This window comes from Amblyomma americanum, chromosome 5, assembly GCF_052857255.1.
Source record: "Amblyomma americanum isolate KBUSLIRL-KWMA chromosome 5, ASM5285725v1, whole genome shotgun sequence".
In the NCBI taxonomy this organism is placed as follows: Eukaryota; Metazoa; Arthropoda; class Arachnida; order Ixodida; family Ixodidae; genus Amblyomma; species Amblyomma americanum.
The window spans coordinates 144,164,568-144,181,278 of record NC_135501.1 but is presented as its reverse complement, the minus strand read 5'-3'; the positions used below and the strand labels follow the sequence as shown (position 1 = coordinate 144,181,278).

The 16,711-nt window shown below is 48.6% G+C and overlaps 1 protein-coding gene across 2 annotated transcripts; it reads left to right on the top strand.

The window, feature by feature from the left end:
- Positions 1–1,379: 1,379 nt before the first annotated feature.
- Positions 1,380–13,993, top strand: LOC144135118 (uncharacterized). Of its 2 annotated transcripts, none has more exons than XM_077667866.1 (4): positions 1,380–1,485; positions 2,049–2,171; positions 11,501–11,796; positions 13,680–13,993. In XM_077667866.1, the coding sequence occupies exons 2-4, from the start codon at positions 2,087–2,089 to the stop codon at positions 13,929–13,931; spliced, it is 633 nt and encodes a 210-aa protein (XP_077523992.1). In that variant the 5' UTR covers positions 1,380–1,485; positions 2,049–2,086; the 3' UTR covers positions 13,932–13,993. The 2 variants fall into 2 exon arrangements, with proteins under 2 accessions (XP_077523992.1, XP_077523993.1); XM_077667867.1 differs by having other exon boundaries at positions 1,476–1,605.
- Positions 13,994–16,711: the final 2,718 nt, after the last annotated feature.

The window sequence follows — 16,711 nt, the reverse complement described above, 5'->3', positions numbered from 1 at the left end:
TCGGAGAAGCACTCCAAGAGTTAGATGTCGTTAGAATAGAATTGCACTGGAATTGTAATAGAATTAAGTAGAATGGCAAAGTTTTCGCATTACTCACAACTAAGTTTCTTAAGTGCCTATGGCAATTTTTGAGCATACAATTTAAGGTATACAGGGGCTCGCTATGACATGCATAAGGAAGCTAACAGTCACCGAAACCAAAGAGCATAATGGATATTCTTTTTTTTAATTTGCGGTGCTGAATAATGCGATCTTAATAGCTTGAATAATTCTTCGCTTGAAGATAACTGATTAAAATATGAAGAAAAAACAACCACATGCTGCCGGCGGCACCGGAACCCACGACGTGCGAATTTCGCGTCCAGTGCTCTACCAAAAGAGCTGCGGCGACGGCTGTCGAATATTCTGTTTTCGATGGTATTCATGTGCAGCTTAACCGAACCTTGAGAGTGTTCACCAGCGCCAGCCTCGTTCATAGCGGAGGACGCAGTACGTCCTCTATTACTGCGGATGCCAGGTGAAACATGGCTGAACGGGGGGAGGGGGGCGGAAGCTCTGCGAGAACCCCCTTACGCTCCCAGTAGCTGATCCAGTGATTGGAAATCTGCGAGAATTCGGTGAGCTCGAGATTATTTTATAGAACTGAGCATATAAAGGCGATGTTAAACTGCAGTAAAATTGCTTAGAAAACTCGATTCTTGGGGCACTGTCTACGGTTTTAGGATTGATCTCCACAAATATTAAAATTCAGTCAGAACATCGGTTTTTATGAAGAGAAGAACAGAAACGAAGAAATTTTGTTTTGGCGCGAAGTATTATTAGGTGCCTGTTTTCAGACTTACAAGCTGCTCTAATCTAATCGTATGGAGGGGGCTTGGTGAGAATGTTTTTGACCTCCATCTGAATGTATGAGGTGGGGATGTAGGCCTATGTATGAGACGCTTAAGCAAGACTATGTCTTATATCTCTTGGGTAGGGGACACAAAATATATAAAGCCAAGGACTGCTGCTAGAATAAGCTATCTTGCTGCACACGCAGGCCAAGGAAAACAGATGCAAAACTACTGTCTTATTTTTCTCGCAAAGCGAAGAAGACACCGCCAAGAAACCTGGCTGGCTGCGCTTGACGCTTGAACAAAATATTCTGACGTCATGACATGAAAGTGCCGCTCCATCGTTGTCAACAAACGTTGTTGGAAGGTTGCGGTTTAAAAAGACAAAGATAGGAGACGGTGTCCGACGAGACGTGAGGACAGGGCGAGTAGAGTTACTCGCATGGCTCTGGTGGCTGCGGCGTTTAAGTGATAAACTTGCCACTAACTATCGGACTGGCTTGATTCAAAGAGGGCTCGTATTGCATCCGGTGGCAATAGGCTTGAAAGGGTTTGAAGAACTTTTTTTATCAAGGCTTTAAAAAGTCCGCAGGAACAGGGCGGGAAAACACGTCTCAGAGACTCTGCCTTGGACCACTTCAATCCACCAAAGGCAAGCCATATTCTTGGTTTGAAAGCAGGATTTTTCAGCTTGAGCATAATGATTTGCTGCCGCTAGAATACGCGCATCTGCATATAGCTTTCTTCAACTTTTTTCCACGCTTGCTTCTAGGTAGGTTGCGTGTTGTGTAGCTTCATATAATATAAGCTTCATGTAAGCTTCATATATATAAGAAAATGCAAGTAGAGCACAACAGAAAGGCACGTGGGATATTTTTTGTGTACCGGCCAACTATTTAGAGAAAGAAATAATGTCAAGCTGGAGTATGGGAATTACCTTTTTTATAAAGTGCACTGGGTGCTCGCTCCGAACTTCAGGTCCTGATATCTATTTACGGATTAGGTAGAAAACTGTCTTCACAGGTTCTCCACTTCAGTTTGTCTTGCTAGATGTGGTAAGTTCGGATGTTTTATTGCAAAGGCATAGTACTGTCTTTTTTGGCCACAGAGCATTTATTCATTCTCGCTTTAGAGAAGTCGTACTTGTGTGATGCCCCAGAGTTTTGTAATTTTTTTTTCGTTCAGAGAGTGCATCGCCTCGCTTACTCCAAACAGGCTTACGCGATCACAGCGCCTGCGTCTACGTTCTCGAAATGGCGGTGCTGGCCACGCTCCTCACAGTACTTGCAGCTCTGCATGTCAGCAGTGGAGATGAACATCCGTTCAAAGTATCGACAGGTGAGTGAGGATACTCATGAAAGGCACTTCTATGTATTCTAGAATGCATAGTAGCTTTTGTTATATGCGTCGATTAAGAGAACTTAACATACGGTTTTCCTTCGAAGTACCTGTCTCTGGCCATGGCCAGCGTATAAAAGCCATTAGAGAAAATAATCCTCTTCATCCGCAGTCCAACGGGAATACTTTCCAGCGGTCATATTTTGTAATCTCTCATTTAGTCGTGACGAAAGCAACAGGAGGGGTAAAGCTAAAAACCAATGACAGGAATCCCATGCCTGGTCCCAGTGCCGCCGCTAGCCTCCCCGTACCACCATTCCCCCCCCCCCCCCCCCCTCGCGCCGATGCACAGTGACCGTGTTCCGCCAATTCGTAGTGCAGTCCGCGCACAATTTTTATCCCGAAACAAGATTAGCGCCGATGAAGGTCATCATCAAGCGGGTCAAATCCGTTTTCGTGCTTCGCCATTCGTTGTTCTCGCTAGTGCGGGAAGTGCATTGGCATTAGGATATCGTTAGTGCAATCACAGGGGTGTATGTGCCATGCCCAGTACGGTGTCAAAATTCGCGGCCAACGTAATCTGGAGCGCCTACCAGTGGCAAAAGTTGAAATGACAAGACAATGAAAGAAAACAGAAAATGCGGCCCTAGGCCGGCTTGCATTAAACGTGCTATATGCAGGGGCCTGGAATGGCGCCCACGCAAGAGTTTGCCTTGCAGAAAGGTTGATTTGTTTAGATCTCTTTGTTAGCGTCTCTATGAGAGTAAACACCTCGACTTTGAACTTTTGCCGTGATGAAAAGCTTCTGAATGGCACAAACTTCGATTTGCGGAAGTTACCGTCCTGAAACTGCTGAAAAACTATCACTTTTTTCCTGCGTAGGAAAGGAATTTGACTTAAATATTGATCTGTTGAGAGCGAAAATCGGTCGGAAAGCATCATATGCGCTCTCAATCTAAGAAGCAAACTGCAATGTCGGCGATGACAGAGTTTTATTCTTTACAAACAGCACTTTTACAGACGAGAGAAAAAAGAGCACCGTGTAAAATAATAAGGCTTAGCTGCATGATAAGTTAAATAATCATGTTACTGTCCAGGATATTCTTAGCCAGATTGTGAAGCAAGACATTGTTTCACAAAACATACCGTAGCCATGTGATGCACGAAATTAATCTCGTAAGGGGATGGCACCACTGCACGTTAGATGCTGAGGTCGTGGCAATGGATCCCTCTGTGGAGCAGTTGTTTTTTTGTTGATTGTTCTACTAAGTTATCTTACACTTGAAGCAGTTACGCAACTTATTTTATGCCCAAAATCGGCAAAGCAAAACGAAGGGGCATTCTACTAAGCTTTCCTTGGTTGAACGACTGTCGGTCTTCTAGCGTTGGTGCAGCGTACGTCAAAAGCTCCCAGCCCACGCTGCCTGTCTCTATTTGTGTCGTTTAGTGGGGAATTCACTACAATCCCAAAACTTAAAACAGCTGAACGTGAAAGGAGAAGTATAATTTTCATTAATGAGAGCATTGCTAGGTTCAGAAACGTCTGAAGTTCAGCCGTATGCTACCATACGGCTGAACCGAAGGATCGACGTAGTGATAACATCCAATTAAAAACCAAATCAAACGCGTAAAGAACATCGTTTGAAAGCGGCAATCAGAAAACCATACTTTGCTCATCAATAAACGCCTATAGCCATGCACTTTTGTAAGAGTTATAGAGGCACTATTAGAATTCATCTAACCTTTTTTTGACATTGTTTTGTATTTTGATTGAACACAAATAATTTGAACACAAATAATTGAACACCAATAACGGCACCCTAATGGCTGTATCCCTTGTGGCACACCTAGAAATTTTTTCGTGTGTTCACAATACAATTTCTTACAAGTCGACCTAAATACCTGAAATAAATGTTTCCCACAAGTATATTAGATATCTCTCAGATCAAATAAGCTCGTTGCATTGGTCTATCTTATATTTTAATAGTGAATAATCCAGTATACCCCAGGCCTGAACTCCACTTGTGTTATCTTTCATTATTAATGATATTGCCGCGAATATTTGCAGTGTGTTCGTTTTTCAAATCTGCCGCCACATCACTTTATCGCTTTGTTTGCTACGCAAGACGCGACTAGATTTATCTCGATTGATCGCAGCCAGGCAGAGCTGATTCTACGTTGTTCCGGAATGTACTAGTAACTTAGCGCTCTTTATCTCGAAAGTTCGCTATCAGCTTTAAACTGAGCACGGCCGACAGCGGCCGGCTTTCTGTTCGACGACCGCCGAGCACGCTTGTCGCTTCGCCGCCGCCGAGTGATTCAGTCCATTTTGGGTGCAAGTCAGCCCCAATAAACAGTTCTTTTAGACGACCCTTTCGTCCGTCTTCATCGCTGCTTCGACTGCCGTCACCACTACGTGACATCTGGTGGAGGTGCGGGGTAGCCTTCCATGTTCCGAACGCCCCCTTCAAGTCGTGAAGCCAGCCCTGAGCGCTTCGCACCCGAGGACGAGCCAGCAGCTCAGCGAGCCAGCCGGCGTCTCCATGGAGAGGAGCCTGAGTTCGGGAAACTGCCGGACCGCACAAGACAGCGAAAAGACGCGGCTACGAGCACCGCAACCTCGCCGAAGATGTCGACACCGATCATACTGCAGCAGCCGCGGGTGCCGCCAACTTTCAATGGATCCCTAGGCGAAGACCCTGAAGAATGGTTGGATCAATTTGTGCGCGTGGCGTCATTCAACAAGTGGGATGATGCGGCAAAAATTGGACATGTGTTCTTCTCATTGAATGGCTCCGCACGCACGTGGTACGAAAACTACGAGTCGTCCCTTACGACATGGGAGCTATTCAAGAGAGAACTATTGAAGGTATTCACCAGTGTCGTGAGGAAAGAAAGAACCGAACGACTCCTCGAGTCCAGGATCCAGCTTCCGAATGAGCTCGACCGCTGTTACGTCGAGGAGATGAAGCGCCTATTTCGCCGCGCCGACCCCGGGATGACCGAGGAAAAGAAAGTTCAGTTTTTAATGCGCGGCGTAAAAGAGCAACTCTTTGCAAGCCTCGTCCGCCAGCCGCCAAAAACAGTCGAGGAATTCATGCAAGAAGCCTGCACGATTGAGAAGACCCTCGACGTCCGAGCTCGGCAGTACAATCGTCCTTCCTCTGCCTGTGCAATGCGTTCGGACACGCCGGCCACCACCAGCGACAGCCTGCGGGAAGTTATCCGCGAAATCGTCCGAGAGGAGCTACGCCGATTACTGCCATCCTCCCCACAGCCACAAGCAGCGACTCTGATGGACGTGGTACGGGAAGAAGTGCAACAGGCACTTGGCACCCCGACGACCACAGAACCCCAGGCCATAACCTACGCCGCTGCAGTAAGGACTGCCCAGCCCCAACGACAACCCCCACGTCCTCCCCGAGATGAGCCACTTGTTCCACAACGCCGCCTCCCAGCCCCCGCCCGCCCAACCTATGACCGACGCTCAAGCCCCAGGAAATGCGACGCCTGGAGGACTTCCGACAACCGGCCGTTGTGCTTCCATTGCGGTGAGGCCGGCCATATTCTTCGTCACGGCCCGTACCGACGTATCGGTCTTCGAGGATTTGCCGTTAACGCCCCACGACCACGCTTCGGGCAACGTCCGCAGGAAATCGACGAGTACCTGCATCGAGAAGAGTACACGCCGAACCGCTTTTCGCGCTCACCATCGCCGTCAACCTCACGCTTTGCGTCGCCACGCCGCAGCTACGCAGCCGCGGTACGAGGAAGGTCTCCCAGCCCCCGTAGGGGAAACTGAAGGCAGCAACCTCTGGAGGTGAGGTTGCTCAAGAGCGAAACGCCGAAGATCCTCCACCGCCCCCGCCCCATGAAGACGCTGCACCCGCGACGCCGCATGAAGAACCGGCACTCGCTGCACCGACGCCGCACACAATGAGAACCCCGACCACGACGCAGGCTGCCTTGAAAACGACGCCGCCACCCAGAAGTGCTTCGACCACACGCCCCATTCGCGAATCTACGCGACGAAGCCGTGACCCGACGCCAAGAGCGACGTGCAATGCAAGAGCCAGGACCTCTGACTTAGAAGTGACTATCGACGGCCAGAAAGTTACCGCTCTAGTCGACACAGGAGCCGATTACTCGGTGATGAATGGAACATTCGCTGCGCAGCTCAGAAAAGTCACAACGGCTTGGGACTGCCCATAAATTCGCACCGCAGGGGGCCACCTCATTACGCCATCAGGACGATGCACAGCGCGAGTCACTGTCAAAGGACATACCTATCCTGCGACCTTTGTTATGCTACCGCAATGCTCCCGCGAAGTGATCTTGGGTATGGATTTCCTTAATGAGGATCAGGCGATCATCGACCTGCGATCCAAGCTGATCGCGCTTTCGACGGATGAAGCCATCGATTCGATGAAAACTCGGGAAAATCACGTTGCCCTGAGTGTCCTGGAGGAAGAAGTGAGCGTCCCACCCCGATCAAGCGTTATCCTGACCGTAGGCGCTACGAAAGCCATTAACGCTGAAGCCATCATCGAGGGCAACATGCAGTTGTTCCTAGACCGAGGAATCAGCATCGCAAGAGGCATCGCACATTTGCGCAATGGCCAGGCCGAACTACTGCTGACTAACTTCAGCGAAGAATACCGGCACATTAACAGAGGAACGGCGATTGCTTTCTTCGACGAAATATCTGACGTACGAGACTCCTTCGCCCTCTCCGACCCCTCCGCAGAAGATTCGCCTGACCAAGAGAACTCGCCCACTTTCGACATCAACCCAGCCCTGCACCGGAACAGACAAGACCAGATCCGCAATCTGCTTCAAAGCTACAGTGAGTGTTTTTCGACATCGCCGAAGGTGCGACAGACGCCAATTGCCAAGCATCGCATTATAACAGATCAACACGTCCGACCTCTCCGTCAAAGCCCCTACCGTGTGTCACCACGAGAACGACAAGCCATCCGGGACCAAGTCGAAGAAATGCTTCGCGACGACGTCATCCAGCCTTCAAACAGCCCATGGGCGGCACCGGTTGTTCCAGTGAGAAAGAAAGGCGGCTGACTTCGATTCTGCGTGGATTACCGCCGCTTGAACAATATAACAAAGAAGGACGTCTACCCCCTCCCCCGCATCGACGACACACTGGACCGCCTTTGCAACGCCAAATATTTCTCATCGATGGACCTCAAGAGCGGCTCCTCGAAAATTGAGGTCGACGAAAGAGATCGCGAGAAGACAGCATTCATCACTCCAGATGGGCTGTTTGAGTTCAAGGTGATGCCATTTGGTCTCTGTTCCGCACCAGCGACGTTTCAGCGAGTAATGGATACAGTGCTGGCAGGCCTGAAGTGGCAAATTTGTCTGGTATATTTAGATGATGTCGTTGTCTTCGCCTCGAACTTTGAAGAGCACCTCAAAAGATCCATGGAAAGTGAGAGTTGCGCAAAACGGGACAAAGGGACAGAGAAAGACAGACACAAGGAAGGAGTACGCCCAGACCCGCAGAAAACAGCTGCTATTGAACAGTTTCCACCGCCGGCCGATAAGAAAGCAGTGCGCAGATTTCTCGGACTGTGCGCATACTACCGACGATTTGTGAAAAACTTTTCGCGCATCGCCGAGCCCCTGACCCAACTGACGAAGGCAGACGTGCCGTTTAAATGGGAAGCGCCGCAAGCAGAAGCCTTCAAGGAACTTCAGCGTCGATTACAGTCCCCACCGATCCTTGCGCATTTTGATGAAAACGCCGGTACTGAAGTTCATACCGACGCAAGCAGCGTGGGACTAGGCGCCGTCCTCGTTCAAAAAAGCGACAGGCTGGAGAAAGTCATCGCATACGCTAGCCGTTCGCTTTCCAAGGCTGAGGCTAACTATTCGACAACTGAGAAGGAGTGCCTTGCCATCATCTGGGCTACGTCAAAATTCCGCCCCTAGCTCTACGGACGGCCGTTCAAAGTTGTCAGCGACCACCACGCGCTCTGCTGGCTTGCCAATTTGAAGGACCCCTCTGGCCGACTCGCTCGATGGAGTCTGCGTCTCCAGGAGTTTGACGTCACCGTCGTTTACAAGTCCGGACGCAAGCACTCTGACGCCGATTGCCTCTCACGAGCCCCTGTAGATGCACCGCCGCCGGACGACGATGAGGACGCCTTCCTGGGACCCATCAGCCCCAGCTCTTTTGCTCAGCAGCAACGCTCGGACCCCGACCTAAAAGGCCTCATCGAGTACCTGGAAGGCAAGGTTCCTTCACCCCCCGCTTCATTCAAGCGAGGACTGTCTTCCTTCTGTGTGCAGAATGAGGTCCTTGTGAAGAAGAACTTTACAGCGAACAAAACAGCCTACCTCCTTGTCGTACCTACTTGTCTCCGCGAAGAAGTTCTACAGGCTTCACACGACGAGCCGACAGCTGGGCATCTCGGGTTTACTCGCACCCTCCGCCGCATTAAAGACAAGTATTACTGGCCCCGACTGTCTGCCGATGTCGCACACTATGTGAAAACCTGCCGAGATTGTCAGCGACGAAAGACTCCTCCCACACGACCACCAGGATTTCTGAGCCCCATTGAACCTTCCTTAAGGCCCTTTCAGCAGATTGGCATGGACTTGCTTGGCCCTTTTCCAACGTCTACATCTGGAAATAAGTGGATCATCATAGCGACCGACTACCTGGACCACTACGCCGAGGCGAAAGCCCTACCGAACGGAACAGCAGCAGAAGTCGCCAAATTTTTCGTGGAGTGCATTCATCTTCGACACGGCGCCCCCGATGTTCTCATCACGGACAGAGGAACAGCATTCACCGCGGAACTAACGCAAGCCATCCCGCGCTACAGCCAAACCAGCCACCGGAGGACAACTGCATACCATCCGCCGACCAACGGACTGACCGAGCGCCTGAACAAAACCATCGCCGATATGCTCGCTATGTATGTCGATGCCGAACACAAAACCTGGGATGTCATCCTGCCTTACGTCGTCTTCGCCTCCAACACCGCAGTGCAGGAGACCACCCAGATGACACCTTTTAGGCTCGTTCATGGCAGGGAGGTCACGACCACGCTAGACGTCATGCTGCCCAACGTTACAGAAGAAGAGAACGTCGACGTTGCCGCCTACCTTCAACGCGCAGAAGAAGCTCGAAGGCTTGCCCGATTACGGATCAAAGATCAGCAGCGGTCCGACGCCAGACACTACAACCTACGAAGACGCAATGCGGAATACAAGCCAGGAGACCAAGTCTGGGTGTGGACGCCCATTCGCCGCCGTGGATTGAGTGAAAAGCTTTTGCGCCGCTATTTCGGCCCGTACAAGGTTGTTCGTCGGCTGGGTGAACTGGATTATGAAGTTATCCCTGCCGCAATGACTGCATCTCAGCGACGCCGCGTACGACCAGAAGTTGTCCATGTAGTCCGTGTGAAGCCGTATTATGCGCGCTGAAGGCCGCTGCATTTCCATGCTCTATTTTCGCAAGATCTGTTTTTTTCCTTACTAGTCGCAATATTTGTTTTAATGCATCGGGTCGATGCTTCTTTGAGAGGGGAGTAATGCCGCGAATATTTGCAGTGTGTTCGTTTTTCAAATCTGCCGCCACATCACTTTATCGCTTTGTTTGCTACGCAAGACGCGACTAGATTTATCTCGATTGATCGCAGCCAGGCAGAGCTAATTCTACGTTGTTCCGGAATGTTCTAGTAACTTTGCGCTCTTTATCTCGAAAGTTTGCTATTAGCTTTAAATTGAGCACGGCCGACAGCGGCCGGCATTCTGTTCGACGACCGCGGAGCACGCTTGTCGCTTCGCCGCCGCCGAGTGATTCAGTCTATTTTGGGTGCAAGTCAGCCCAATAAACAGTTCTTTTAGAAGACCCTTTCGTCCGTCTTCATCGCTGCTTCGACTGCCGTCACCACTACGTGACAATATTATTCAATACAAAAAATGGGCCTTCAGAGGCCTATGCTAATCGGTGGGCAGTTCTGCTTTTGGTATCCTTGTTTTTATTTAAAAAGCAATAAAACTTTCCTAATAGAGCAAACGATAATCCCGGAATCCACTTGCGGCAACAGATGGGTTGCAGTTGCCATGGAGCATGCTACCCGGTAGGCGATCACGCGGCACTTACGCCCACAACTGCTACAGATGTGGCGGACTTCCTGCTGTACAACCTCATCTTACATCATTGTGTTGCTCGCCAACTTCTTACCGTCCACGGCCGCTGCTTTATCTCCAAGGTTGTTGACGACATTCTCCGTCCCTCCTCTACTAACCACAAGCTCACCACCGCCCATCACCGCCAGATAAACGGCCTTACCGAGAGCCTTAACCGCACTCTGACCAGGTACGCCAGGTACGGTTCCCGCCAGGTACGGTGCTCGCCAGGTACGGTTCCCCGGATGATCGCTACTGCGGCCTCGCTCTTCCCTACCTTACGTTCGCGTACAACCCTTACCGTAATGACACTGCCGGCTACTCTTTTGTTTACCTTTTACACGACCGCAAGCCCCAATTGCCTTTGGACACGCTGCTGCCTACTCCTGCTGCTCCGCGATCTGAATACGCCCTTGACGCTTTTGGCCGTGCTGACCCCGTCCACCATCTTGAACGCTCCCGGCTACTCGCCTCGTTGGCCTGCTGGCAGGAGTTCTACAAGCGCCGTCACCGCATAGTCTCTCTCTCCCCTGGCTCCCTCGCCTTGCTTTGGTCCCCAGCTCGCCACGTCGGCCTCTCGGGAAAACTTCTGTCCTGTTATGTTGACCGTATCGTGTCCTGCGCCAGGTCACTGCCGTCACTTACAAGATCGTTCCGGCCTTCCCGGACGCTACCTCCCGCAATCTCAACGTAACGTTGTCTACGTCTTTCGCCTGAAACCCTACATCTCGCCGTGCCTAGCTGTGCCCTCAAGTACACCGTGATGGTGTTCTTTCGTCGGGCGGGCCCAGAAACGGGTAATCCCTGGGAAGATGACGCAGGGGAAGTGCCCAGGTGGAGCGAGCGCCTTGTCCGGTGCTCATGTGATCGGTGCTTTGTGGCCTGTTCACCCTTGCGTCTGACTAGCCTTCGAGTAACGTAACAATATTTTGACAATATACCTGCCCCATTATTATTTCAAGTTTCGATAAACGCTATTTCACGCGAATGTTAATGTGAATTTAAACACTTCTTGTGCACCCTAGCTGGGCAGTGATTTTGGCCAATAGTTTTTGTACATGTATGGCATATAAATGGAGGTAGGGATGGTTGGTCGACAGATGTATATATCAAGAGAAAAAATTGTTATCGACCGCGTCATCATGGCTTATCGATTTCATTATATCCAGGACCATGCCTCGAAGTTCCCAGTGTGGACTGGACAGAGAGCATTAATGCATATCTCCGGAGGATACCGAACAACGTCACCCTACCGGGCATCCTCGCGACCTCCCAAGGAGAATTCCTTGACTTTGGACGCTGCTTTATATTCGGCCTTGGGAACCTGTGGCCTTACAAGCACTACCACAGCTACTGCATCAACAAGGAGACCTTCATCGAGGTCATCGCTTTTGCGCGTGAACCTTTGGCCGCCGAAATGGAGTGGAGGAGTTGCTCTGGAAGCACTGGACTCATTGGAACCAAGGTATATATGCACTGCAGTCGCTTTAGCGTAATCGCATGTCATCCATCGTGGACAGAACCTTAATGGGGTGTTAGAACTTTAGGAGAGGTGTGTTTAGACATTTGTTCCAGTGTGCTTTTCCTCAGGTCCTTGTGTTCAAGATAGCGCGAAGCACGATCCGTAAACTCATCGAGTTCGAGCTTAAGACTATCGTTGCGTTTGTCCAGGTCTTCTGCAAACAATGTGACACTTATTCAGCATTGCTCTGTCGCCGGTTTGGCTTTGCTGTGAGGGCATTAAGACTTTCGCCCGGGCCCAGGCATCGGCTAGAGCTAATACTATATTCGGCATGTAAGGAATATCTTAGACATGTTTCCCTCTCAACAACACGCTTTCCTTCAAGAGTAACCTCAGTGTTGGAGTGCTGAAAGAAAGGCCATGTGGAAAATTCTAGGGCTTTATTACTGTCGAACAAAGAGGACCAAGTAAAATATAGAATACGCTGGACAGAGTTCGTTTCCGCCGAAGTCGCAACAATAGTCGGCACAACGACGCATTTTGTGTACCGTTCATGTTTCTTGCGTTAGGCTTTTCGTCTACAGAGGCGAAAGGAACGTAATACCAATGGAGGTCACTTTCGCAATATTCTGACGTGTTTTTCAAGTCATTGGTATTTGAAATGGTAGACAAAAGGGTGTAGGACTTTGTTATTGTTTTTTAAAGGTGCTCATGCTGTTGTGATTTTGTAGAGGGTGTTTATCCTGTTATTTTACACAATTTTTAAAAATGAACTTTTTGATCTAGAAAAGCCCTTTCTTCGGCAGAGCATTGTCAGCGATGTAGTACATCAGAATACAGCTAAGACGTGCTAACTAGCAGGCTGGTTAGCTTATATTGAATAACTTTTAGCTATTACTGTTAAGGTCCTTAATTATTAAGAAGCGTGCAGACCACATAAGTAATGTAAAGAGGAGTTTTTAGAATCTCGAAAACGCGGTTGCCCTGGCCGCAGTGGCCCAACCGGTTTTGGCTTCATGGCGTCAAATCACATGCTCTTTCGAGAAGCTTCTGGCAAACAACCTCTCCAGTGGACCAACTTTTCGAAATAGCCGATATTTGTGAGGCCACAGCGCCGAAGGTAGCCTCGCTTTTGAAATGCTGAAAAGTGGTATGGACAATACTCACGGTGTGCTGCACGGCTCTGAATGATTAAGGAGCCTAACAGCAATCTTTAAAAATTTAGCTACTAAATGTTAGTTAACCATGATTACTATTTAGCACGTCTTAGCTCTATCCTGATGTGCTTCCCTGCTGAAAATTCCGTGGCGCAAAAAATGCTCTTAACTCAAAAAGACAATGTTAAAAAATTCCGCAAAGTCTTACGTGCAACATTTTGTATAACATAGCAGCATCCGACCTGGCATTCTGTAGGCAATCGATGGGGTTGATTTTATTTAATTTCTCTAAATAAAATCTGTGCCCAGGCTCTGATGTCTAAGGTCACTGCGGAACACACGCACTTTTTTTTTTAAATGGCACATGGTCGAGTTTTTTAAGCGGGTAAACAAATGTCTGTTTAGGTACTTATATCCCTCATTCAAGAGAGTCACAAAAATAGACGCAGTTTAATTTGCTACCTGCTCCTTAAGAAGCTTTTGAGGGGATTATACACGACCGGCTCTTCACCTCTTCAGTTTTCACTAAGAATGTTTTCATATGAAGCGTTCGGGCACATAACACGTTGGTACCCTCTTCGTAATCAGTTTTTCCAAGCTTGTGAGACGCTGCAATTGTCGACTGCAGGGAATGGCTCTTAACACGGTCTACTCTAGCGTAAAAAATACTGACCTCTTGAAATGAGCAAGAGTGAATTGTTCTTACTTTCACCCCCATTGTCTGTTTAGGTATCGAGCAGCAAGTTGCGGCTCATCTTCAGGGCCCTTACTACAAGTGATAACCCGACACGCGTAGAACTGTTCAAGATCTACGGTGACAGCCTTGAGAACCCTTGGGTCTACGTGACCGGAGCCCCCACGCCACTGATGCCCATGATTAGTGTAGTCAACACCTTGCTGAAGCCTCATATCAGGGAGATTTGGGGCCTTATTTTAGGCGCAGATGCTCAGGCGCTCATACGGGACCATTGTAATGAATAGGCACCAGCTTTATGTCTCTGTTGTACGTGCTGAGGCGTGTGATGGGCGCGTGTGAATGTGAATAAAGCTTTGTTTTCTTTGAATGCTCGCTTCATTTTTGTTTCTAGAAGCTACTGCGTGGGCAAGGCTGCCGTATACTCGGCAGCCTGTAGCGCGCTCTGCAGGGTAAAGCCATTGTTGTCCTCTGTTGGAGTGGCACGTACACACAGCGGGGGATTTGGCCAGGGTTCCTCGTTCTATCCTTGCCATGAGCCAGGTGCGTCGATCTTCTTGTAATTACCCCTCTTAAGCCTTTGTCGCCTTGCGACGAAGTTCCTTTTTTCTTAGAGCCCCGTTTGTCGCTTTGAAAATCGCGTATTATATCTTCGACTCTGTATATACAGTTGCAAATTTATTTATTGCTAATACCACAAGCTTAGCAGCACGGACAGTGGAGCCAAAAAGACGACGCGGGACAAAACGCTATCTTTTCTGATTTGGCGCACTGTAACACTTAGAAGAGAAATTATAGTGAAGTAAAAGTTAGGTGGTATGATCCGCCATAAGTCTGTTACAACTGAGGTTAAGGTCAGTCATTTTGTTCTTACAAGAAGATAAAAAATTCACAAGTGTGCCGTTTTGAATAAAAAAGCAGTATTATAAAAAGCGCGAAATTCTGCATGCCACATTTTCTGGACTTCGAGAAATTTATCGTCAGGGATTAACGCCGGTGATAAGTTTTAGATTTGGTTAGTGGTCTTTTTTTATTGGTTTTTGGGCGAGGAAATGACGCAGTATCTGTCTCATATATCGTTGGACACTTGAACCGCGCCGTAAGAGAAGGGATAAAGGAGTGAGTTAAAGAAGAAAGGAAGAATGAGGTGCCGTAGTGGAGGGCTCCGGAATAATTTCGACCACTTGTGGGCCTTTAACGTGCACCGAAATCGCACAGCACGCGGGCGCCTTACCGTTAGCGGTCTTGCGCAAATTATAAAATTACCCGAGGCACCAATATTTTTATAAATGGTCTTGCGTAGATTATAAAAATATTGGTGCTCGGGTAATTGAAAGACAATTCTTTTTGCAGCAGGTGATATGTGCAGCAGAACGCGATAGTGCGATGTCCTGTAGAGACTAAAATAAATGCAATTCGTTGCAGTCGAGCCCTGATATATCGAACCTAATTTTTTTGATCTAGTCACTTTACCGTACAAACACATCTCCTTGAAACTCCTGCATAGCTGCGGCTACCATGTCGCCGGAAATTTCCACTGAGTTCTCCAAATCATTGTCGCCGGGGTGTATTTTGTACGTGGACCGCACACATGTATGGTCCTGTGGCAAGCAGCGGCTTAATGGACAGCGAGGCGTTCGCGGAGACCTCCAAAAAGTTGAGTAGGAAGCGAGCTTGAAGGACGGGCAAGAGACGTGATGACTGCAGGCGTTCGAACCTCTGCGGAGCTGCAAAAGAAAGCATTTCCGGCGGACAGGGGATGGCAGCGCTGACCTGTACTAAGAGGAACAGCACACTAGAACTTGATGGTGCTACGTGCGTCTTTTAGACAAGTGGAAAGAATCATGGCTTGCGCATGCGGTGAAGCCAGAGCGATCCTCTCTTAATTTTGAAACTCTCTTCTGATATCCTTAACTTGCAACGTTCTATGGAAGCTGGTAGAAAAGATGGTAACGTTGAGTAACCAATGCCGGCTGCAAACAAAAACAAGGTCGAGCCAACTAAAACTCGCTTCTCATATCGCCTGAGCAATGAAGACTCGTCTACGAGAAAACGAGATTCGTGATTGATTGCTGAAGTCCTTAGTTCCACGATTCATCACGGCAATAGATGCCAATGAGGTGTCTGACAGTATTACCTATGAGATAGTATTACAAGGAACAAATAGGCGACATAATAAAGTCAACGCTTTAAAGTTTGTTAATGCCTTTCTCACGGTTCGGCAACACCTATTTTGGATAGGCGCTGCACTGGGCTTTAGGACACTGAACAACCTCGAAGTTCCACTGGGGGCCGTGCTATAACCTGGATGGTTACATTATGTAATCGGCAATATTTCACAACGGATAGCGCGTGTTGAAACCGTGGCTTATACAATCTTTGCTGTCGATGTGATTCTTCGGACGAAAAAAAGGTCCATCGTGAAGCAAGAGCAATCGTTGCAAGGAAGCCTTTTCGCTGCGGCTTCGTTTTTCAAGCAAAACACCTAAACTGATCGAAAAAGAACAAAGTTTATACAGACGTTGCAGGCGGATGCCTCCTTAAAGCTCAAGATAAATGGACTACCGATCTTTACAGAAACAACATGACATCTTCAATATCAGTCAAGCATAGTCGATGGAGTCAACACTTGGATGAATCAAACTAGTCGCACATTAAAACAATACATCATCTAGTGAAATTAACCTGTTCAAGCTCAGAGAGCTGACTAGAAAACAATGCACACTGTCGTAGACCACTGATGATATTCAAGGTTCTCCGCAGATTCAATCACCTAAATGTGATAAATTGACAATGCTGGACGTTGAGGCGACGCAAAAGGCAGGAAATGTGAGTAATCCCTGGTCTTCCGATGTTCTCAAACATACAGCCCCTTCGCCTACATTCTGGACTGAATACTACTGTAGACCGCTCCGAAATGAATATAATAGCGCTAAGTAAACGTTGAGAAGGGACAGAACAACAACATACGCACATAAAACTTACACCCTCCTCTCCCCACGAAAAAAAAAATCATGAACACTTCACCCGAATGAACGCCAACGTTGAAAGGTACGCGGGAGAGTTT

Bases quoted from the DNA above. Each gene is read 5' to 3' on its own strand.
- LOC144135118 (XM_077667866.1), top strand. From the start codon at position 2,087: ATGGCGGTGCTGGCCACGCTCCTCACAGTACTTGCAGCTCTGCATGTC. The intron at 2,172-11,500 runs GTGAGTGAGGAT...CATTATATCCAG, and splicing joins TCCGTTCAAAGTATCGACAG to GACCATGCCTCGAAGTTCCC. The intron at 11,797-13,679 runs GTATATATGCAC...TTGTCTGTTTAG, and splicing joins CTGGACTCATTGGAACCAAG to GTATCGAGCAGCAAGTTGCG.